The following is a 25,468-nucleotide window of genomic DNA, read 5'->3' as shown; positions in this document are numbered from 1 at the left end:
CTGTAAGAAGAGAGAGAGAAGGGATGACTTTTTAATCCAGAGTTATATTACCCAATACAATAAGATGAGTGTAAATGCTTGTATTAAAGTTATTTGTTTGTTTGTTTGTTGTTCAGTCACTAAGTCATGACCCCATGGACCATAGCACACCAGGGTACCCTTGTCCTCCACTGTCTCCCAGAGTTTGCCAATTCATGTTCATTGCATCAATGACATTATCTAACCATTTTATCCTCTGTCGTCCCCTTCTCCTTTTCCCTTCAATTTTTCCCAACATCAGGGTCTTTTCCAATGAGTCCTCTCTTCTCATATTTCATACCTTAATTTCCCATCTCTCTCTGAGAAGGGGTTTGAGTGATGTATACAGCAATAAAACTGTTTTACATAGCTAAGCTATTCCTGGACTAAACTTCATTCGGTTTGTGAGTGAACTGAATGGCATGAACAAGTAATCTCCATCTTTAGAAAGTCAGAAGAAAGTAAGAAAAAAAATCATAGCATTCTTCCTATTGTGATAAATTATTAGGTATAAAGCATAGTTTAAAATCTCACACCCACAACTCTATGGGGCTGGATGCAGATTAATTGTTCAATGACTAGAAAAACTTACTTTGTAGAAGGAGCTCAATCCAACAAAGGCAATATTGATCAGTTTCTCCTTTCCCCTGCAATCTTTGTTTTACTTCCTATGTTGTGTGAAAATTCAGAAGAACCTTCAGGGTCCATTATAGGACCACAAGGATGAAGAAATTAGCTTCCCCTTTGTCCCCCCTCTGGAAAAAAGTCATACCAATAGTTCTTCAATCATTTGTTTCTGAATAAGCATTAATTACTTAAATGTCTCAAAAGATCTAGAAGCTCTTGTATGCCCCTGCAATTTGGCTGTTGGTTAAAGAAAAAAAAATACCAGAGTACTCCAGATTAGAACAAATGCCGTGAAAAAGTTATTTGGATGGCTGTTCACAGCTGTAACATGACCTGAGAAATTAGGGACTGCAAGCACTGCTTTGGACAATCTTGGTTGTCTTGCACTTTTGTCTCCTGAGAACACTTGCAAACATGACTATAACCACAAATAGTGATAGGCAGAGCACTTGAGAAATAAATGAGGTGTTATGATCTTAACGTAGAACATACAATAGAAACGGTCCCCAACTCTTCTAATATATTTGTAATGTATTTCATCTAATTTATTTTCCTAGATTGCAAAGTTGACTTAGCCTTCTTGATAGACGGGAGCTGGAGCATTGGCAGGCGCCGTTTTCAGATCCAGAAACAATTCCTCAAAGATGTATCTCAAGCCTTGAATGTTGGCCCAATAGGGCCTTTCATGGGCATTGTTCAGTATGGGTAATAGTGCATTGTTTTTATAAAAACCATTATTTAAGAAGGTAATATAGATTTTAGAATGTGTATCATACACACACATAAACATACATACACATAGACACAGATAATCATACACACACACACACACATACACACAAGCACCTACAAAAATAAATATCAATAAAATTGAAAGATATGTTAACTCCTTTTCTAACTCCTATTTCATGAATTTTTATGGATTTAGGCGAGTATCTGACTTTAGATTTGCTAACAGATCATAATAGAGCATTGGTCAATAACGGGACGAGGTGGGCACTCATTTCTTCTATTGTGTATTAAATATTATACTCTAAAAGTAGATGTAACCCTTCAGGAAGGCCAAAGTTTGAAAAAAGGTGTCATAAATTAATGTTCTGTCTTTGGCAGTAACCAAATATATTCAAGAGTTCTAGTAGAATAGCAAAAAAGATATGCAGAAAGGGCAATTTATACATACTCAGTATTTTTTTTCCTTTGAATATTGCCTATTTGGGATAGCTTATTTTCAATTTGTTCATTTTATTTTATTTCATTTTATTTCTTTTTAACTTTATTTATATTACGAGTGTATTGGAATAATAAATATGCATCGGGGTATTTGTGTGTATGTATATATACAACCCAATTTCAAAATAGTTGGTGTATCAGAATAGATGAAAAAAAAAATGATAAAAAATTAAACAGTTCAGTCCCCTATTCTAGCTATCCAAAATTTATCTTATATTTGATCTTTATATATAATGTTATATTTTTCTGGATACATTTCAGAGATATAAGGATTCTAAGTATTGGGGAAGAGAAGAAAAGCTACCAACCTCTTAGGGATGAAATATGGGTCATGCTATGTTTTTAATCTCAGGTGATAATGGGTTCAGAAAGTTTAATTAGATGCCTTGAGGAAGGACCATCTCAAGTTCCAACATGAAAAACAAAACAAAACAATAGACTACTAATAAACTTATGTAAAATTAAGTAGGTATGCCTTTATTAAACCAAAGAGCTGATCTCCAGTTATTTGAAAGGCAGAACAAGATGGAATTAGCAGATGGAAGCAAATAGTAAATTAATAATTCAATATGAATTATTAAACAATTCAAACAATTTACTATTAATAATTTACTATTACTATTAATTATTACTATTAATAATGCATAGCAAATTATTAGTAATAATTAATAATAAATTGTTTTTAATTGTTAATTAATTATTATACAGGAAGTTCTATTTTCTGCTTTTAAAAAAATCATCTCTACAAATTACCCATGGAAATCTAATTGCTTACAAGTAACAATTGTGACAAGTAAAAGCATAAACCTCAGCATTCAGGAACTATTTGTGCATATAATTCTTTGCTTGGAAAAAAATACCTGAAAATTGACTTTCTTTACTTTCATTAATGGGCTGCCGATAATACTGGGTTTTACATGTTTTTTTCTCTTCGTTTTACAAACAGCGATAACCCTTCTACTGAATTTAACTTGAAGGCCTATGTAAATACCAAGGACTTAAAAAATGCCATTGAGAAAATATCCCAAAAAGGAGGCTTATCAAATGTTGGTAGGTAGCTGATATGTCATACCAAATCTGCTTAACAATCAGATGCCAAGATTTGAAGTTATTGTTTCTTAATAGATTCGGCTCAAGATTATCACTTGCTTCCTTTATTCTAGACTGTCTTTTCTGATTTTGGGAGTGGAAACATGTTCCCCCAGTGTTGAATTCTGAAAGAGGGAGTCAATGTAAAGATACATTCTATTCCACTGTATGAGGAAACTCATACAGTGGAATAGAATGTTTTGGCATCACCATTTATTGCCCTAGGATTTCAAACAATAAGATGCAAGAACTGTACAACACTGCTCAAAAAAATAAAGGGAACACAAGCAGAAGACATCCGAGATCTGAATGAATGACATCCGAGATCTGAATGAATGAAATAGCCTTATTAAATACTTTGTTCTTTACATACAATAGTTTATATACTGCTCAAACAACTAAAGGGAACACAAAACTACTGTATGTAACGAACAAAGTATTTAATAAGGCTATTTCATTCATTCAGATCTCGGATGTCTTCTGCTTGTGTTCCCTTTATTTTTTTGAGCAGTGTATTTTCCAGCTTCTAAAATTTATCATGCAGATATTGTAGAGCCCTTCATTTTACCACAAATCTGAGTAGTTTCTGTAGGAACAGCACAGATTAAGATTATTAGATATGTATGTGAAGTTGATATACATCTGCAGTCTCAGACACATTTGGTTGAGAAAATTATTTCCATCATATGGTTTTAATGGCTATGAATATTTCCATCATAATGTGGGCAGAAGGTTTATTTCAGCTGTTGTTTCAGGATGAATGCTATTTCTATTCACATTTCAACCGGAGCATGTATTCCTATCAAAATCACAGTGCAGATAATTGCTTTACGTCGAATTGAGCCTGACAATAAGGAGCTTCCTACTGATCCGCTGCATCTTGACATTGGCTTTGGGTTTCTTTTGATTGGGGTTTGCTTCTGTCCTCTATTTTATCATTTTTAGTCTTAATAATGTGTAATACAATGCCAAATAAATAAATAGGAACTAACTTTTTAAAGATTTACTAAACAAAGGAACAACTCTTTCCCCTCTGCCACTTTCTCACACAGGAAAAGCTTTGTCCTTTGTTAACAAAAACTACTTTGAAGATGCCAACGGCAATCGAGGAGGTGCCCCCAATGTGGCTGTCGTGTTAGTGGATGGATGGCCCACTGATAAGGTAGAAGAAGCCTCCAGGTTGGCACGGGAGTCTGGCATTAACATTTTCTTTGTCACCATTGAAGGACCCGATGAAAATGAAAAGAAAAATGTCATTGAGACAAACTTTGTGGACAAGGTAAGAAGAAAGTGGCAGATTTTGGAGTGTGCATGTATTATTCTGGGAAAATACAAAGTCTGATCACTTTACCACATATGGCATAATCAGACAAGAACAGATTATAGTTGTTTTGCCAAAGTCATTACTTTACAGTCCTGGGCTCAGTTTTGCCAAGCATTGTGATAATGCAATGTGCATTAAGTTACCATACTTTTTTAAATTTAAAAACAAAGCCAATGAAAACTGTTCTTGGATAGTGGATACAGATAGTCCTTGACTTACAACTACAATTGGGCTCAAAATTTCCATTGCTAAGCAAGATTGTTGCTTTCATTGTTAAGTGAATTTTGCCCCATTTTAGACCCTTTCTTGCCACAGCTGTTAAGTGAATCACTGCAGTTGTTAAGTTAGTAACAAGGGTTGTTAAGTGAATCTGGCTTCCCCATTGACTTTGCTTGTCAGAAGGTCACAAAAAGTGATCACGTGACACCAGGACACTGCAACCACCATAAATAAATGCCAGTTGCCAAGCATCCACATTTTAATCATGTGACCAGGGAATGCTGCAACAGTCATAAGTGTGACAAATGGTCATACGTCACTTTTTTCAGTGCTGTTGTAATGGTCACTAATGAATGGTTGTAAGTCAAGGACTATCTGTATTTAAAAGAAATACAGAACTACTGTATTTGATTAAGAAGTGGACAATTGTGGACAACTCAATATTATGAAGTTAAGGCAGTGGTGGATTGTTCCTGGTTCGGACCAGTTCACAACCGGTAGTAAAACCAGCAGGAGGCTCCGCCCACTGACCCGGATGTCATCAGGAAGTTTCAGTGCATGCACAGAAGCTTCTGTGCATGCACGAGAGAGCGGTCCCATTGCAAACTGGTAGTATAGGTAAGTAGAACCCACCCCTGAGTTAAGGGGCTTTTATCTTTTGCTTCTGAAACAGTTCTAACTGGATTCACTATCCCCATACTATATATACCTATTATTCACAACAAAGGAAAGTTTCCATTGGAATCCAAAGGTTTTTTTCCTCTAGATATGGTGAAGTTCTAGTATCATGCTCATTTTGACTATCAACTTGAGTATAACAAAATGAAGAATACAACAGTCCAGAGAGCAACAGAGAGAAATTATACAATTCCAGCAGCAACACACTTTGCAATTGAAAATCTGGAGTTTCAGATTTTGCTTTGTGGACACTGTGGGCTATTGCCTCCAGGTGGATTTATTTATGAATTTGTTACAATACACATGACAGTTCTGGATGCACCTTAGTTAGAACTTGTCCTCATAAGCTCTAGAGTTTAGACTGGATGCATTTTACAGAATGCCTTTTTAATTAAGGAGCATTCTTATGAGCTGGAATTCTTCCTGAAGGCTTGGCAAATGAAGTCTCCTTCAAAAAGCAAAGCTGTCTTTGGGAAATGCAAAAATAACTTTTTCTTTTCTGGTCACACCTTCTGGATATTTTGTGCACTTTTCCATAGGTTTGCCATGAAACACATTTCTTCTAAACTCTGAAGTGCTTCATCCCTTAAAGCTGGGCAGGCTCCAGCCTATTGACTAATTTTGATTTTATTTAAGTTTGCTAGGACAGAGCTACAATGAGCCCTTCTGAGACATGAATTAAGCACATATTTGTATACACTAATTTATGGTAGCTGCATTTTACAAAGTAAAGAACTACACAAATGTGCAATCCATTCATGTGATAGAACAAAGTTATTTATCTATTTGTTTAATTAAGTTATAAAGTCACCCATCTCAACGAGTGACAAAATTCTGATTTTGCAGTACTAAAACCAGTCTTGTATAAAAGAAAACCAAGGACCTTCAGGTGTATTGGACTTCATTCCTAATAATTTCCCACCTGATATGTACGCTGGCCATGCTGGCTGGAAACTGTGTGAAAGAATTCCAATAGAGTTAAGATAGGAGGAATAGCACTTACATTTATACACCACTCCATAGTACAGTGATGGCTAACCTTTTTTTCCTCGGGTGCCAAAAGCGTGTGTGTGCGCTATTGTGCGCGCGCACGTGCCCACACTCATAATGCAATGCCCCTCCCGCACACCTCGCTCCCCTGCACATGCGTGCGCGACCCCCTGCACATGCACAAGTGACCACTGCTCCCCCCCGCACATGCGTGTGCAACCCCCTCCCATTTGGCCTCACATCCCAAAACAGCACGGGGGGGGGGGAAGCCTTGCCTTCCAAAACGGCTGAGAGGGGAAAAAGCCTCACCTCCCAAAACAGCTGAGAGGGGAAAAAGCCTCACCTCCCAAAATGGCTGGGCCGGGGAAAAAAGCCTTGCCTCCCAAAATGGCTGAGAGGGGAAAAAAACGTCACCTCCCAAAACAGCTGAGAGGGGAAAAAACCTCACCTCCCAAAACGGCTAGGAGGGGGAAAAAAAGCTTCACCTCCCAAAACAGTGCTGGGAGCGGAATCTCCAGAGGTCTGGGAAGGCACAGGCAGCAAAAAGTGAGGAGAAAGGTAGGTCCTCTGCATGCGCGTCTCCCAGTTGCAGGGCAGACCCGAAAATCAGCTGGCCAGTGGGAAGCGCGCGCTCATGCGCAGTGGAGCTGAGCTGGGTGACGGCTCACGTGCCTGCAGAGTGGGCTCCATGTGCCACCTGTGCCACACGTGCCATAGGTTCACCATCACGTGCATAGTACTTTACAGCACTCTCTGAGTGGTTTACAAATGTCAGCATATTGCCCCCCAAATCTGGGTCGTCTTGCTTGCAATATTACAAAACTGCAATATTAAGTTTTCAGATCTTAGAACACTGATGGAGACCAGCTGCAAACAGGAATAACTCCAGATCAGTGATATTACAAGATTAAATCTATAAATGTATAAATGTATTTTCTGGCAATTATACTCATGAGCAAAACCATGTAAACAGAGGGAAATCAGGGTGTCTACTACAGTAATTTTTGAATATTTTATGTGATTTTATTATGATATAAAGCTTTTTTGAATTTTTTTTAATAAAAATATTCTATCATTTAGGCTGTATGCAGGACCAATGGATACTATTCCATTCATGTCACCAGTTGGTTTACCTTGTACAAAGTAGTGCAGCCTTTAGTAAAACGAATCTGTGATGTTGACCGTCTGGCTTGCAGCAAAACCTGTCTAAATTCAGCCGACATTGGGTTTGTCATTGATGGATCTAGCAGCGTTGGCACAGGTAACTTCCGCACCATTCTGCAATTTGTAGCCAATATTAGCAAAGAGTTTGAGATTTCTGATACAGATACCCGGATCGGAGCTGTGCAGTACACTTATGAACAAAGGTTGGAATTTGACTTTAACAAGCACAGCACTAAGCAGGAGCTGCTGAACGCTATCAAAAGAATCAACTACTGGAGTGGAGGAACCAGCACCGGAGCAGCCATCAACTTCGCCTTTGAGCAGCTCTTCAGCAAATCCAAACCTAACAAGCGGAAAATCATGATTTTGATTACAGATGGCAGATCGTACGATGATGTCAGGGGACCAGCTTTAGCAGCACACCAAAATGGTAATCGCCTGTTGTTGTATTTTTCTTTCAGAAAGGTTTAGCCAGGTGTAGGGCTATTGATCTGAAGAGGGCGTTTAAATTAGGCCACCCAGAAATCCAAGTTAAGATTAAGTTTAGTATTCCCAATTCCCCACAGCCACAATTGACAGACTATTCTTAGATTGTGTGAGGACCAAATTTAATTGAGTTAGGTGGAATTGTTGAAGACTTAGGTCCTTTAGGCATGGCTGGCCTGGAATATCTTGTGTTGTGTATAGAACGTGTATTGTCACCTCCTTAAAGAAACTGCTGACATAGTAGCTGGACAATTGTAGGGGCAAAAACATTTAAATGGAGGAAGTGTCTAAGAAAAGACACTTCTTTTGGAAAGTGCTGAACTGGGAGCAGTTCAATTCTGGATCGAAAGCGTAGCACAATTTTACTTAGCATAAGTTACAGTGGTGGGAAATTGCTCTTCGGGCTTTCACTGTTTTCTCAATTGACAGAAAATTCAGCATGGGGTCCTGGGTACTTGAAAACCATTAAAAAAATACCCCAATTGTAAAGTAATAGGGACCTGCATTACTCCTTTTGAAGAGGCACAAGTCTCTTCTTTTTTTCATATTCTATCTGGAGTATTATGAAGATGTATATGAATGCTGCATAAATTTTTTAAAAAGCATTGATCCATTATGGCCTATTTTCCCCCCTACAGGTGTAATAGCCTACTCAATAGGAATTGCATGGGCTGCCCAAGATGAACTGGAAGCTGTGGCAACTGACCCTGATAAGGAACATTCATTCTTTGTGGATGAATTTGACAGACTCTATAGATTTGTTCCTAAGATCGTTCAGAATATTTGTACAGAGTTCAATTCACAGCCACGGAACTGATTGTATCCAGCTACAATGGTTGCATTGCTGAAATTGCATCCTATAAATGCCTGATGAGAAATTTTACCTAAAGGATAATTTCAGATCTGTTCTCCAAGCATAACCATAATGGAAGTGATGCTTTCCACACCTCCCTTTACTGATTTCTGAACTGATCTGTTAACAATTTGGCCAATAGCTTTTGACTTGTTTAAAATTATCAGTTGGACTCAATGAATTTAACTTTTCAGTTTAACAGGCATGGAATATTTCTGAAGATTTCAACCTTTAGCATTTGTCTCCAAGAGTGGTGGTGAAGGCAAGAAACAGGCTTGACTTATCACTTTCGAATATCGTAAAATAGTTTGGATCCTAACCTTTAATTACAGATGTTGGCAGTCATGTAAATGATAAGAAGCAAACAAGACAATGATTAAATATAGACAGTGTAATCAAAAAAGCATGTTATCTGTGACCTGCTTACCAAGCACTGGAGGAAGTTTTCAGCACATTGTATATTTTGCCTTTACTTCCATTTTATGTGCTTCAACTGTATACCAGTCTGTAACATGAGCCCAAATTGTGGGGCAGCTAGATATATAGATAAGTTCATCATTGTTCTCCTTATTACATTCATGAAGACAGCATAGCCAGAATTTTCCACTCATTGTCATATAAGTAAGGAGAGTAGCCTGCTGATTAATCTTGACAACTGTTACAAACATGGTACATCCAATCAATCATAGGTCTCATTGGGAATGTTTTCCTTTAAAAAAATAAAAACCCCTAGTAAATTACTATTAGCATTTGAATTCTAAAACACAATAATATTTATAATAGCTTTTTCATCCTTAGTAGACTAAATAGTAGAGGTTGAGCCCTAATAACGGTTTCCTGTTGCTTATCTAGGATTTCCATATAGAGAAAGAAGTCTCCAAAAGTAGTTTGAAAGTGAAAATACTCTACATATATAGAGTATTTCGGCTGAACCCTTCTAATCGACGTTTCTTGACATTGCAAATAGTGAGAAATACAAAACTAGATTGATTCTATTTCAGGAAAGATTCTATATACTTATATTCATATTTATTTTTTCCAATTTACAAAAACAGACATCAATTGTAATTTTATAAGTATTTCCGAAGGCTTTTGTTTTGTTTTTTTAAAGAAAACTGGCCACTTTCTAGAAACCCATACAAAGATGAATTACTGTGCTACATTAGATAGTTTTGGTGAGTAAACCAACGATTTCACAAGTATACAGTGGAGGGTTACTTGAGCACTTCTTCATGTTTAATGGTCAGTAATTGTTATGTCAGCTTTCTTTACTTCATTTGTCTTCTGAAATGTTGTTTTAGCTGATTATCGTTGCTTTGCTTCCCTTAGTGAAGGCAGGTGCAAAGAATTCAGCTAAGTATTGATGAGTAATGAAACATGAATTTGTGAATCTCAATTTCATGCCTTCCCCCTATGCACTTGTATATCCAAAAGGGAGCAAAGCTCCATCTTCTGTTTTATAATAGCTTTTTGTAAGCTGTGGTACTTTTTCCAATAAAAGTTACAAAAATTGTGTTACTTTTTTTTTAATGAAAAAGCAAAATGTTTAGTGTTTTAATATGTAAGAAACTTCAGGAGTATTCAGAAGATGCTGTCATATGCACACACTGCCTTGTTCACATTTTTTTTTCCAAGAGGAGACAAACAAATACTCTTATATTACATGGGATTATTGGTCCATGAAGTCCATGAAGTCCATGAAGTTTTCAGCATGGAAATCATTATGAATTATGCATGCCCTACAAATAAACATTTTAGTGGCTAATTCTTAAATGGATATTACTATTGTTCTGATGAATTCTGAATAATCAGAATTCTGTTTCAGCCTAACAATCCAAATGTGGGATGAGATTAGTAATAAAACAAATTAATACTATGCTGTATGAAAACTACATATTCTCAAGAATGCTACAATTCATTGGAACATATTTCTAAGATTATCCTTTTAAGTATAACAGGTGAATATTAGAACATCTCAAACATATCTTAAGTGGCTCTAACCAGTCATTATCGAATTATATCATTCATGGGTCCACCACACAATAGATTAGAAGAAATGCTTCTACATCAAAGGGTTCATTTTAAAAAGCTTCGCCAATCAGAAGTCAGCAGGTACCTAATCGGGCCCTGCCTATGCCCTGTATAGCAGTCCAAAATGTATTTTAAAATAAATGCCAGTCATAGCTGTTGGTGAAAAGTCAGGAAATCTGTTGCGGTCACTAAACCCTGAAACACAACACTGCCCAGCACATATCGGCCATGAAAATATACATCAGTATATTATTGAATTGAATTGAGTTGAACCAAACTTTATTTGGTCAAGTTTGATTTGACACACAAGAAATCTGTCTCCAGTACAGAGCGCTCAGTGTACATGTGTATTGATCATCATGTTGCTTTTCCTAGATATCATGTACTATATATTCTTGAAATTATAGACTCCAGCTAACTTGGACATACATCATTGCAGACAGAAACAGCATTTTTTTTTTAAATTTGATTTATATGCCGCCCTTCTCCGGAGATTCAGGGCGGCTTACAATACGCTAAGCAATAGCCTTCATCCTTTTGTATATTTATACAAAGTCAGCTTATTTCCCCCACAACTGGGTCCTCAATTTACCTACCTTAGAAAGGATGGAAGGCTGAGTCAACCTTGAGCCTTGGCGAGATTCGAACCTGCAGTAATTGCAGGCAGCTGGTCTTAATAACTAGCTTAATAACAGGGTGCCTTAGACCACTGTACTACCAAGGCTCTTTCTGTATAGGAACTTAACAGTTTTCATTAGTACAAGCCATCACCTACATATTACACATAGAAATACTATGCAGGAGCTCTCTCACAGACTAATAGATCAGTCATTCCCAGTCCATGATTGGAAAACTCAAAAATATCTATATAATAATCTACACTGGACCAGTGTGGCAGTGTACCATTTTTCAACCTTAGCAAGTTTAAGATGTGTGGACTTCAACTCCCAGAATTGGCTGGGCTTAAATTAAATCATATATCTATCTCCCCAGTCCTTGTTTTGCTTAATAAATAATCTAAAATAATAAATTTGGGAGAATCCAACAGCTTAATTCTAAGACTGACCCCTATTGAGGTTTTATTTTAATTCAGTAGCAGCAATCAAAGATCATTATAAGCAAAACACACTATATTTCTATGGAGCAAAAACCAGTTTATAAAGAACCTTTTCTTTCTATTCTAAGCCTTACATTTTCAGTGTTTTCTCCAACCTGTAACATCCATACCAGTGGGGGTTGCCCCCGGTTTGGACCGGTTCTATAGAACCGGTAGTAAAACCGAAGGGAGGCTCCGCCCACCGACCCTGATGTCATCAGGAAGCTTCTGCGCATGCACAGAAGGGCGTGCGCAAGCGAAGCGAGCGCGCGGCCCCGTTGCAAGCCGGTAGTAAATGTAAGTAGAACCCACCCCTGATCCATACATTCGTGCACCGGTATCAAATGCAAAGATACGAAGGTGTTGAAAAATAGTATTTATTAGCACCCAATTTACATAAATATATATTACAAAGGACATTTATTTGTTGCTGCAATGTTTAGTAAAGCTGCTCTGTATAGTGTTACTACAGAAAGGTCCATTAGATTTTATTCAACAGAGAATGCAAGTACTGTACAAAACATTCACACTTTATTAGCAACTACCCAGAGTTACTACCTTCATTACCACATCACTTTTACCTCATATTTAATTGCAAAAACAATTACAAGAAAATTTTCTTGGTAGACAGATTTACTCAAGATGCTTCACAAAGTTTGTGCCATTTGCTTTTAAAAAGTTTATTTTTTAAATTGCTATACTAATTCTCAATTGGCATGTTCCACTTTTTGCATCTTTAGTTGATGTTAACCAAATGACAAACTATATTGACAACTTTAAAGTGCATATTTATAACAATTATGAATAACTCCTGGACTAAAACTGACAGATATTGAGTAATATTCAGTGAAGAATTCTTTGTTATAAATATTCCTAAAATCTAGCATCATCACCGTTTTCTTTGTTGATGCAAAATCTCCTAATATGATGAAACAGAAGCCTAAATGATTTTAATCAAAATTTAGGCAAACTGGCATTACAAAGCATTATTAAAACTATTTCCAGTATAATAAAAATATTGCAAATTCTATGTATGTTTCTGTTGGAGTAAGTCCTGTTGATCATAGAGGATGTACTTCTAAGTAAACATATATAAGAAAATAGAGGGAATTATAAAAGCCATTTTTATAAAGAAAAAAAAAAACCCTCACATTATGTCAAATCGAAGAGTAGTTTGAGGGGTTCATGATCAGTATCACCCATACTTCATTACTTCTTTCTATTGATCCAAGCCAATATTAAGGTTTGTATCCATGAAATACAGTGATCATCACATGAACGATGTAGATCCGCGTACATATTTATTGAAGCAGTCTATGACAGCTACTGTTACCATGCTAAATGCAGAAGGATTTCTATTCTTTTTCAGGAATTTCATTTATATTTTGGGGAGGGATTTCATTTCAGTTTAGCTGTAGTATAAAACACAAGAAACGAACCACAGTTTTCTGATGAAGAATGAAAATCACTTCTAGTACTACCAAAACTACTACGAATTATCTCAAAGTAATAGATTTAAATCCAAATACTCAAAAGAATTCAAATTAAGAGATTTCTCTAGATTCTCTGAAATAAAATATGGCAAAAAGAACATAAGCTATTGCCCTTCTGTTAATGCTTAACGAAAAGTCATGTACTAAAATATAACTTCATGTATGCACAAAAATTGTTCTGTACATGCAAAATCCAAATGTGTCTATTGTCCAGGAGGGCAGTTAGTGAAATGCCAAGTAATATACTAGAAGAAATAAAATATATCCATCCAACTACAACCAAGCTACACTTTTGTACTTTTCAAGCACTTTAAACGATTGTTTAATAAGAAGACCAACAGGATAAATATATACTGGTACCTGTAAATCACATATATTACTATGAAACATGGTTACCATTGTGTGTTTTCAGTTTGTTGATTTACAGTACAGGGTTTCAGTTAGCATGCAGTTAAGATATCTTTTTTTTTTTTTTTTTTGCTTCAAACAACAACTGGAGGCTTAAATTTTCTCCTCCTTATTTGAAAAGGAAAGATAACAAGGGGAAAAGAATGTGCTCTTGAAATAAATTATGGAGGGTCTAAGGGCAGCACTAGTTCACACATTTCTTCCTGTTCTTCACAAATCAATAGCTACATCTTCAGATGACAAGCATATGCTCAGCATTTTCTCCCTGGTTAGCTGCATAGGCAAAATATTTAAATAATTAGACATGATTTCAACTACAGTAATTTAAGTGAAGGCAGTTGATGTGATGAACTTAATTTGAATAACATAAAGAAAAGATACACATTGAACATTAATCAAACTGATCTAAAAATGAGTATGAATGCATAACAGAAGTGCAATCCAAGATTGCAAGATAAATGAAACAGCTTATCAATTAAAAAGGATATTTTTCAACTGCAACAGAATATATTTGTATTTAGTACAATGCAGATTTTAATATGCAATCTGAAAGACAAACACAAAATCTGCAACAGAGCCCGCAATCTCATAAGGCTACATTTTGTTTGCTCAATGGCACCTCAAAACTCTGGCTATTCACCTGTTTTAAAAGTCACTTCTCTTGGATCAAAAAATCACTAAGCAGGATGGCACATCCTTCTATCAATATTTGAACAGGAACATTTGTTACATTCATAATTTAATCAAACATGCTGACCTATTAGTGATATGTACAGCAATTTAAACATCAGCAATTTTGTATTATGTTGTTTTAAGCAAAAAGCACAGTACTATTTATGTTTTATCCTTTGTATTAAGTCTCAAGAACTTTCAGTACTAAAACATTGAAATTATCCATAGAATCTCCCTTACTTATAATATATACTGTTTACAATCTCTGTCATATATTTATATATATATATAAAGATATATATATATATACATATACACACATACACAAAATATACACAGCTTAACATCTGTAATATCCTTTTAAAAAATAAGGATATCAAGCTAGTAAAGGGAAATACACAACAGTCACACATAGATTAATGTGTTTTGTGTAGTTGGATTTTCTGCTTTGACACAAAATCACAAAAATAATGAATGTGTAACAGCTATTCCTATTTAATCAGTTTTTGTAGGAGAGGAAACAATTATAACAGGTTTGGGTTTTTTGTAACAAACCTACAAAAAAATAACCGTTAATAGTACCATAACATAATAGCCAAAGATGGCCAATCTTTTTAAGTTTCAAGTACTTTCAAAAACCAAATCCAGTCAAATATTCCCAACACTTCAAGGCCTGTTATATAAAACCATGACGATTGTGGGCAGCAGGCAAGGGAAGAGAATAATGCATATAGAACAGGGATGTCAAACTGGATTTCTTTGAGGGCTGGATCAGCATTGTAGTTCTCCACCACGGGCCGGCGGGGGTGGGGGGTGGGATGGATGCCTCCTGCAGCACCCTGCTGGCCAAAACGGAACACGGGGGGCTCCTGCACTTCTTTTTCACCCTCCATGGCCCATTTTTGGGCCCGTTTTCAGCTTGTTTCTTGAGCTGTTTTTGGGGGGGTGATTTTGGGCCGGTTTTCGGGGCCATTTTTGGCCCATTTTCAGCCAGCAGAATGCTGCAGGAGGCCATGGAGGGTGAAAACAAGGTGCGGGGGGGCTGCACACAGCCCGTTGTAGCCTCCAGAGGCACCGTTGGGGGGTCCTTGATATTTCCAGTCCAGTCCGCGGGCCTTGAGTTTGACACCCCAGATATAGAAGAACACCATCTACCTTAGGACACTTGCAGCTTACATTGGCATAAACCCTCCCAGTTTTGGCAAACATTATGGAATCACTGGAAGAGGGCAGGAAACCATTGTTATTTCATATGGGTTTTGTCCATGGTAAATAGAAGTCAATCACCTCACATATCCCAAACAGTACTGCTCTTGTATGGTTTATTACGTTCTGATGCAGTATAGTTTAGAAAGCAGGAAAAAAAGCATACATATGTTTTCCAAACCAATAATCACCCCCGTGAGGAAAATTTAGAAATTGCATTTGTTGGGTAGTTGGAAAGATACGTAATATTCCTTAGCTCTACAATGAATAGTCATTAGCATCTGAAACTAATCAGATCCTTATTGTAAACATATGCCCCATCATCTTAGAAGAAGTTACATTAAAGGCTATACTGTGGTTCCAGCCACCCGTTAACATTCATTTCCAACAGTTTCAATAGAATTTACATTTATAAGCCTTTTACCTATCTTCTTTTAACATAATTTTAGAAAATGTTATCGCATTCGTATTTTTAAATAGTCAATACTTTAAATCCAACCTATCTATTATAAGACTGTTCAGGCTGAGATTCTGTGACTCATTTAACCATTCAGTGCTAGAAAAGGAGACGAGACAATTCAAGGATCTGAATTGCATGAATTTCCAATAAGGGGAACATTATAACTTAAGATCTGTTTGCTACCTCCTCCAACTTGTTGTCCTGTAGAAGTGCTGTCCGGAAGCTCTTAAGAGTTGCAGCCTCAACACATTTACAGTACACCAGGTTGGGAGAAGCTTATCCATTAATACCCAAGCAAGCTGTTAGCCTTTGTGTTGCATAAATTGAGACAGCATCTCATTTTGCCCAAGGCCAGCCTAGACAAAAAAGGACACTTTCAAAATTAAACGGTTCTTCCATAGATCGCTTGAAATAGGGAGCTTCCAAGCTCTCAGGACTGAGATCATATAATCAGAAGTAATTGCTAACATTCACGGAATTAAAGATTACAAGAAGATTCTTGCTCTTATCTTTTGTACAGCTTATTTTATAGATATAGACATATATATTTATAGATATGTACAAGGCAGCTAGAAGGACAGGAAAGTGTTGCATCATACAAAGACTTTGGCAAGTGCGTCTGCTCCTGCACTGGCAATGTAACATTTGGTGGGATGGAATGCCACATCATGAATGGATTCATCGTGCTTTTTGCGATGAGCTGTAAATTCCTGGATGCAGGTTTTGCTTTCAAGGTTCCATAAGCGTATAGAACAATCGTGGCCTAAAGGAGAAAAGAAGTTCTTACTTTTGTGACCAATCCTATTGTTAGCAAGACACTTTTAAAAAGACAAAATGTACTTACTGCCGGACATCAAATACAAGCCATTTGGATCAACAGCTAAACTTGTGACTGCATCCAAGTGGGCTACCATAGAGTGGATCAGTTTCCCTTTGCAGTTGAATATACAAATATATTAGAACTTGCAATCAGTTTAAGATATTAAAGAAAGTTGGAAATGTAAAATGACATGTACTCATACTAAACATCTATACTGTACCATGTATTAGCACAAAGCAGAATATCTTATTCTTAACGAACTCTAGTCTCTTTGCTGAATAATCACCTAATTATGCACTGTTCTTGTCAATATCACCTTCACTGTATATTATGCTTCTCAAAACTGATACTTGGGTCACAGTACACCATATCTTTATTAGTTTCTAAAGGAATAGATCAGCATCGCCTTTACAGTTCTCCCCTGCACTTCCCAAAGGCCTTTACTCTTACATAGCTTTGAAGAAAGAATCTGTAAACACATTTGCAATACATTGCTATGTTGCTCGCACAAACTCTTAATCAGCTTCTTTGCCAAGCTAAATAGTTAAAATTCTTGAACAGAAATGTATTCAGTAAAACTGAGTCCTGATTGCACCACACATTTCTTCCTTTGGGCATATACCCTAAGAATTATAAACAACTACAAATATTTTAAGGGATATGATTTACAAATTTACTTTCATTGTGTTATGAGCAAAAACAGTCTAAAAATCTTTTCTGGAAGATTTTTACAAGTTTATACAAAGAACAAAAAATCTCCACAGATTTTAACAGCAATCTCATTTTGCACTATGTAGAAAACACATTAATATAAATGGTTTCTTCAGGTCTCTTAAAAAGCTGTGGACAGATCATACCAATGACAAGTATCCAAGATTTCTACCATAAATACAATGCACTACCCACTTAATTCTATAGGCTGCATTGCTCAGCCAACAAGCCTTTATTCTTACAATTGTTTTTGTCTGTCAGTGGTTATAACTGGATACTGAACTTAAAAATTCACCTCTTAATGAAGTTATTTTCAAATTGTCAGTGATCCCATATCATCTTGGGGTTTACGGTATATTACACAGAGAAACAGGCTACTTACCTGTGTTATTGTCATAGAATTTAATGTGCCTGTCCTCATGGGCTGTGATGCTTATTGGAAGAGTTGGGTGACTGATTACTTTGTTTATTTGGCAAGAAGTGTTAACTGCTGTTGACAGAAAACACACATGCAAACAAAATCAACTCCAAAAAAAATGTTTAAGTCACATAAAATTCTGAAACACTAATGGCCTTATCTAGTAGGCAATTCTGATGAAAGAACATTTTCGGGACCCAAACAATTATGTTCACATTATTTAAATTATTAGGCTCTCTAAACATAGTGGATTCCTATATAAAGCACACAAAAGAAGAACAAATTAAATATCATATGATTAAATGGACTAAGAACTTTTGACACAATATAATGATAGAACAATAGAAACGTATGTGGTTAAAAAGATTCCAATTTACACTATGTTATAACCTAAAAGATAAAATTTGATAAAATTATGTAGCATTGATATATGACTATAGAAAAATTGTCAAGAAAATATAAAGATACTTCAAATATATATTGAAAATGTGGACAACATGAAGGGTCATTTTATAACATCATTTTGTAAAAAAGCCAGAAATTTCTGGGTTTAAAAACATATAATAATACAAACAATTTTAAAGATCAACATTCATCTGAAACTAGAAATTTTCTTGCTAGGATTAATGCGCAGTCAAGTAACAAAGACCTATGGATGATTATTTTTATGTATGGTTACTGCTGCCAGATTATTATTTGCACAAAAATGGAAAGTTTCTAAAATATCCACAACAGAGGAATGCTTAATGAAAATGACAGAACTAGCAGAGATAGCAAAATTAACTTGTTTGATTAGCGAAAGTTCAACAAGTACATTTGTCAGTAACTGGAATCCCTTTATAGAATTTTTGCTTAAAAATTAGAAAAATAAACTGTGATTTATGGATTTGAAGATTAGAAAGGGCAGCTTGTAGAAAAAAGGAATTTATGGTGTAATCTTAGACAGAAAGGATAAAATATAAATGCATTTATAACTGCTATCAAAAAAAGATCGGAAGCTGCTTCTTTACTAATTTTCTTTGTTTTTTTTTCTATTTCTTGGGGGCAATTTTTGTTAAGGGCTCTTCAAGAAGTTCCCTTTAAATGTTTTTTTGGGGGGGCTTAATCAATTCTACAGCCCTTCCTTCTCAAAACAAATTCTCTTCTTCATTCATTCCATTTGATTTTTAACACTTCACTACCATTTTCTCCATTATGCTTAGATAATTATCATTATTTCCCCAAAAATAAGACCCTGTCATATATTTTTTTGAACCCTGAAATAAGCACTTGGCCTTATTTTCAGGGAGGTCTTATTATTTTGGGGCGCGTAGAACAAGATAGGGCTCCTCTTGCCATTTTACCTGATTTCCAGCTCTGCGTTTAAGTATTTTCAGGGAGGGCTTATTTTCAGGAGGAGGCTTACTGTAGCACATGCGCTCAAAAGCCTGACTGGGCTTATTATCAGGGGATGTCTTATTTTCGGAGAAACAGAGTAGACAGACATATAGACACACTGCATCAACTTTTTTTTTTTTGAAGATTTTCAACAAATTAGACTATCATAAAAATAATTCCCCACCAACCCTTGTTGCAGTATTTAATACATACTAGTATCTATGTTGGACTCCAAGGTAAGAATGTGTTGTTTTGTTTCCATGTTAAAAATGCTTGTATATCCAGTGTTAAATGATGCTACCATAAGGCTTGGGTCACTGCTCACTAGATCCACAGATGATGGAATTCCCATTTCTACAAAAAGAATGCCCAGAGTACAAAACAAGTTTAAACAGTTACTGTGAAGTTATAACCTGAAATAGCTATATTTATTTTAGCATGAGTATTCAAGTAACAATAATGTAAATATTACTTGAGAGGATGACATACACAAGAAATATGGGTTTTTTAATTGCATAATAAACAATTTTTGAGGTGTTAGAACAGGAGAAATCTATCTCAACAGTGAAACCACCAAAATCTTAATTAAATATTTATATATATCTTTAATTCAAGATTTACCCAACCAGAGTAACTTCAGAACAAAAAAGCATAAAAAATACACAATGAAAAGTTAGGTGGAATCAGCATAAAAATGAATCTAGCTATGCCATTCATCTATAAGAAGAATCCCACCAACAGCTAAAATGATAACATGGTTATAGGGAAGAGAACACATGTTGCACAAAATTGGATAAAAAAATATTATTGGAAAATTTGGAATAACCAAAGTAATATTTCTTTACAATGAATAAACCCTGTAATGTTGCTTTCATTAGTATTTGATATGAATATTCCAATGATGAAGCCATCCACGAGAGTCTCAAATTATAATATTTATTCCAGAGAATGATAGAACTATTTTAAGGAAAGCATTTGAATACTGCTCATTTAGAAAGTAACAATAATGTATTTCTCCAGCAATGACTACACTGCCATACAATATAAGAGCATACACTTTCTCCAGTATGGAGTCTTATACCATATTTGATAGGAATATAATCTTATCATCAAATACAAGGCTTCCTCTTGTTTTCCTGTGAGCAAACCTGTGCAGAAAGAGTTTCTTTTTCTTTTTCTTTCTTCACAAAGTCCACCCACCTTAAACCATGCATCCAAATCCTATGGCAGAGACATGGAGTATTGATTGAATGAATGGCAGAGGGAGTATTCTATCCACTGGTGGTACTCATTCCTATGACTGGCAGAATATATAATTGAATATAATCTACCAATTACTGTTACAGTTCAATCTCCAGCTGTATGTAGAAAATTAAAAACCATCTTAAGATGTAATTTTTTTAAAAAATGAGTGAATGTTCTCTAATAGTAGTTCCTTTTAAAAATAACCAATCTTATACAAACACACATTGAAAACAAGCCAACAGCTTTTATTCTGATAATTAACAAGTATAAAGAAGTAATGAAATATAATAAAACTATAATGGTATGTATGTATGTATGTATGTATGTATGTATGTATGTATGTAAAGCAAATGCAATGCATTCTAAGAAACAGAAGATTGTACAGTACCTTGATTATCATTAAATATATTTAAAGCAGGAGAGATCTCCAAAGCCTTCCATAAACGTATGGTGCCATCTGCTGAACAGGAGAGCAAACGCTGGTGTGTTCCACTATAAACCAAACCCCAGACTGCATCTGAGTGGCCTACAAGTGCACCTCTTAAGATGGAAGGATCTGAGAACAAAACCATATATTTTAAGATGTTAGTTCCTAAAAATATTTTCATAGAGTTTGGAGGCTTCATTAAACTAAAATATCACTATCCTTTAAAAAGAACTACCTTATTTTTTATGACACCAATTGGTCCTGATAATCAAGAGATTGAGAGTTTATTCTAAAATTTATATAGGATTATTTTATAACTATTTGAGGGTTTCTCTTGAGAAGTCCTCTATCACACAACCCATTTCCTAGGTTTTCATATCATCAGGTTCTTATAAATACATACGATTAATAAATTAATATATTATTATTAAACTACTGCTATACTGTGTGTGTGTGTGTGTGTGTGTGTGTGTATGTGTGTGTGTAGCACTATATATAAAATAGAGTATTTTTTCTTGATTTCATGTTGAAATCTAGTGCATGGAATATGTTTGCAAAATATCCAAAAACATCCAAAAATAAAAGGCAACAAAAGAAGAATCACTAACCATATGAATCATAAGGATCAATATTCGGATTTGTAGTATTCCAACTCTGGATGAGGCCATCAGTGCCTCCACTGTAACACTGCTCACCATTGTTACTCATCACTACGCAAAGCACTGGACTGCTGTAAGAGAAAGCATATTATGACAGCACTGATTAGTGATTTTCCCCCCTAACAACAGATTGTCATCCAACACTAATGACTCTAATTTACAGTAGAAATCATAGATGTCCAGGTATTTTTTTTGTCTTGGAAATGAAGAGCTAGTGTACAGCACATCACATTAAACACAAATAAATCTCCTAAGTATGCTCCCCAAATCTATTTGTCTATCAGTTGTGGGAGAAAGCTTTAAGACCTCCTAAGAATTACCTCTGTATTCCGCATAGTCCACAGATATAACAGCAATAGCAGCAAGAGAAACCAATGCAATCATTCAGCCAACTGTACCACCAGTCAACTGTAAGAGTTTCTTAGTTACCACAAGCATACAAGATATGTTTAGAAACATTCAATGTGTGGTGAGTTCAGCTTCAACCACAAAATGAAGCAAATGCTCACCACTATTTCATGCTTTACATAATCCCTCAGTTCTCTTTTAAGAGAAGCTGCAGTGTTACATCTGCAGCAACCAAATTACATTCTATCTTTTTGTCCACATTTACTTACTTATGTGCCCTGAAAGTATAGATAGGTTCAACATCAAGTGAGGTGCTCCTAAACAAAAATAATAAGTAAGTTATTATTTAAGTTATTGCAAGAACAACCTTGCAAAATTAGGTCAATAATCCTCTTAGCTTGGCATTTTGTTTCTCACAATAACCAACCTGATGCAACTGGAGTGTTTGCAAGCAAGAGACAGAGAGATGCTCCTCCCCCACAATTGTTTTTGTGCTGTTGGCAGATATAATGAGTTTTCAAGAACAGTAACCCTTAAGATACTGTTCTCCATGAGTTCATCCATTTCCTTTTTAAAGCCACTCAAGTTAATAGCTATCATCATTTTATGAAGTAATAATTCCTCAAGTTAAAAATGTGCTGCCTGGAATGGTTTTAGATTTACATTTTCATTGGATGGCCCTGACTTTCACCAAGAGATAAAACTATCTATGTGTCCACTTTTACATGTCATGCATGATTTATACATCTTGATCATGCCTCCAATTGGTTGTCCTTTCTCCAGGCTATGGTCCCAAATATTTGAGCCTTTTCTCATAGAGAAGGCATTTGAGCATCTTCATTTTAGTTTTCCTCTTCTGAACTTTGTTTAGTTCTATTATATGCTTTTATAAATGCAAGAACCAGGACTGTGTACAGTGCTTCAGATGCAGACATACCATAAAGTTATGATGTTGGCATTTTTATTTTCAGTTCTTCTCCTAGTGATTTGCATAGCATGGAATCTGCATTCTTCACTTTTGCTGCAATGCCAAATTAATGTCTTCTCCAGATTTTTTATTTCTGGTTAGTCATGGTCAGACCCCATCAGTATATAAATGAACCTAGGATTTTTTGCCCAAATGAGCTTGATTGTACACTTATTTAAATTTATATGATACAACCACTACAAAGATGGCTGCAAGAGAAACTGTAAAATAGTACTATTCTATCCTCTTTCTCAAATAGTAATAGTAATTACATCAGCGCGCTTTGGGCACTCGGTCCGGAAAAGGTTAGCCATCACTGCCCTACAGGAATGTATCTATTTCAACCATCAACTTACTTTTTTGCTGGAGACGTTTTTTGCAAATTCCACATTTTTAATGTATGGTCTTCTGAAGCAGTAATTAACACTGGTTCAATTGGATGGAAAGCCAGGCTCCTTATTCCATCAAAATGGCTCCTTAAAGTAAATTTGGGATTCCAAGTCTTCCTCAGAGCATCTTTATTGTTTGCTATCTATTGTAACAAGAACAAAAACTAGGCAAGCCAATCAGAATATACTAATACAAATTATATTAATCACTTGACAGAGGATGTACTTCATTATAATGTTATCAAATCTCAGTAAAGACTAGCAAAATGTTCGAAGTTAAAATGTTACTGTTTTTTCAAATCAGGTATGAATCTCTGTATTAAAGTAATACATTAAACAAATTTCAATAGCCAATCAGAAATGTATACTGTAATCTACAAAACAGCACTGGATATAACTTGCAAAGAAATGTTTTCTCTCTATCTAATTCTCATCTTTTCATTGACTCTTCCTTGACAGCCATTTCTTAGTTTTAAATTCACGTACGGAATTCTCACACTATGGCAGACCTTACAATAAATGTTTTGGAAAATCAGAATTTATTACCACCATTGAGTTTGCAGGCGATTTCAGCAGGTCTCAACAAACACAATGGGTTTTTAACACCTGAGTACTGTTAACCATTTGTAATCTGTCTCACATGCAACCTATATCTGCATAAGCAATCTATTTTTCCCCTATCTGTCTCACCTTAATTTAAAAACTATGCTGGTCTAGTCATTTATTCATCTGATGAATTGAGTTGCAGCTCAAGAAATATACCTTTTAATAACATTTGGAAAGGGTGCAACCATTCTTCTTTTCTAATTAAAAGCTTCTCGGTGTCATTAAAGATTTTACCACTATTCAAAACCAAAATAAGTGTAACATTAAGAGATTAGCACTTACATCATATGTCAGTGAATCTGCTTCATTGGCTACTGTAAGGCCTGCCAATTCCCCAAGGCCAAGCTCACTCTCAAGGGCCTCATCTGCTCCCATAATGAAAGATTTCCCAGAAGAAGGAGGGAATGTTAAAGCTTCTACTGAAAGATAGAACACATATGAATCCACAACATGTAACGCACTGCATGAAGACAACTTCAATTACTAATACCATTTCAAAAACAAAAAAAGGGGGACTTCTGAGGAAGAAATGGCAAACTGAAGACAGCTCTGCTACAAGACCACAGTGAAATAAAGAGCTGGTGAGCAGACCATGTTTTTGTAATTCCTCTCCAGAGAAGGAAAGGATTGAGATCATCCACAAGTGCTCCCTACAGTTGTTCCTGCTGAAGAGACTGCAAACCAATAATCTCTGTCAGGCTTAGAACTCTGGAACACAAGGGAATAACCATCCTGCTCAAACTACAGTCACCAGCACTTTGAACTACACCTTTATGCCTTTTCTTTCATTTGATTCTTTCATGTACATTACCACAAGATTAACTGGCAAGATACACTTCATTCCATAATTTTCTTAATTTCTCATTTTTTAAATTTTATCACAGTTAATATTGGCCCAGAAAGATTTTTAACGATATATTGATGTCTAATAAATCTAGTATTGGAGATTTTTGTTTTAATAATTCTTATCAAGCCATTTATGTTCAGTATTTTTCTAGCGCCTCAGAATATTTTTCATAAATTATAAGCAGCTCTCATTAGCAAAAACATTTCAAGAATCCTACATAAGTCTATGCAAATCTTTCTATTCAAATTATGGAATTGCTCAACTTTCCCTAATTCATTATTTTAGTCTAGTAACCATAGATTTTTAGATTAATAGAGGACACCAAAATGACCAAGGTTTACTAGCTTGCATTATTTTTACACTATCTTTTAATTCTTAGTCTGATGAGTTTTAGCATAATATTATCAATATGTTTCTACTGCTGCTTCAAAATATTTACAAAATTCCTGTTTAATCCTTTTTTTGTAGCTTTCCATTTGTTTGTAGGTTTCCATGACATCTGTCCAGTTTAAATTTAAAAGCCATTTTGGTAATGTCTGTTAAATTGAAAAATGGGATATAAAGTGCTACCAAATTAATGACTTGTTTTTGAAAATCCAGCTTTATTTTA

General features: G+C 35.5%; 2 protein-coding genes across 4 annotated transcripts in view; one reads left to right on the top strand and one right to left on the bottom strand.

The window, feature by feature from the left end:
* The window catches only part of VIT (vitrin), a 32,601-nt gene extending 23,959 nt beyond the window's left edge, over nt 1-8,642 (top strand). The window contains exons 11-15 of the mRNA XM_070950281.1: nt 1,203-1,350; nt 2,822-2,925; nt 4,017-4,243; nt 7,256-7,769; nt 8,464-8,642. Of these exons, the coding sequence (XP_070806382.1) occupies nt 1,203-1,350; nt 2,822-2,925; nt 4,017-4,243; nt 7,256-7,769; nt 8,464-8,642 (1,172 nt within the window). The remainder of the gene's footprint in view (nt 1-1,202; nt 1,351-2,821; nt 2,926-4,016; nt 4,244-7,255; nt 7,770-8,463) is intronic.
* A 6,260-nt stretch (nt 8,643-14,902) lies between these two features.
* Nucleotides 14,903-25,468, bottom strand: part of STRN (striatin) — a 44,134-nt gene continuing 33,568 nt past the window's right edge. For all 3 annotated transcript variants that reach the window (XM_070932513.1, XM_070932514.1, XM_070932515.1), the window contains 9 exons: nt 24,294-24,430; nt 23,373-23,548; nt 22,319-22,366; nt 21,651-21,772; nt 21,004-21,171; nt 19,584-19,724; nt 17,958-18,065; nt 16,889-16,975; nt 14,903-16,807 (listed from right to left, as the gene is read on the bottom strand). In XM_070932513.1, the coding sequence (XP_070788614.1) occupies nt 16,638-16,807; nt 16,889-16,975; nt 17,958-18,065; nt 19,584-19,724; nt 21,004-21,171; nt 21,651-21,772; nt 22,319-22,366; nt 23,373-23,548; nt 24,294-24,430 (1,157 nt within the window). In that variant the 3' untranslated portion in view covers nt 14,903-16,637. The remainder of the gene's footprint in view (nt 16,808-16,888; nt 16,976-17,957; nt 18,066-19,583; nt 19,725-21,003; nt 21,172-21,650; nt 21,773-22,318; nt 22,367-23,372; nt 23,549-24,293; nt 24,431-25,468) is intronic.

Source organism: Pituophis catenifer, unplaced genomic scaffold, assembly GCF_029215685.1.
Source record: "Pituophis catenifer annectens isolate HBS135680 unplaced genomic scaffold, rPitCat1.0.hap2 SCAF_1, whole genome shotgun sequence".
Taxonomy (NCBI): Eukaryota; Metazoa; Chordata; class Lepidosauria; order Squamata; family Colubridae; genus Pituophis; species Pituophis catenifer.
The sequence above is the reverse complement of the archived record's forward strand: the minus strand, read 5'-3'. Positions and strand labels throughout refer to the sequence as shown.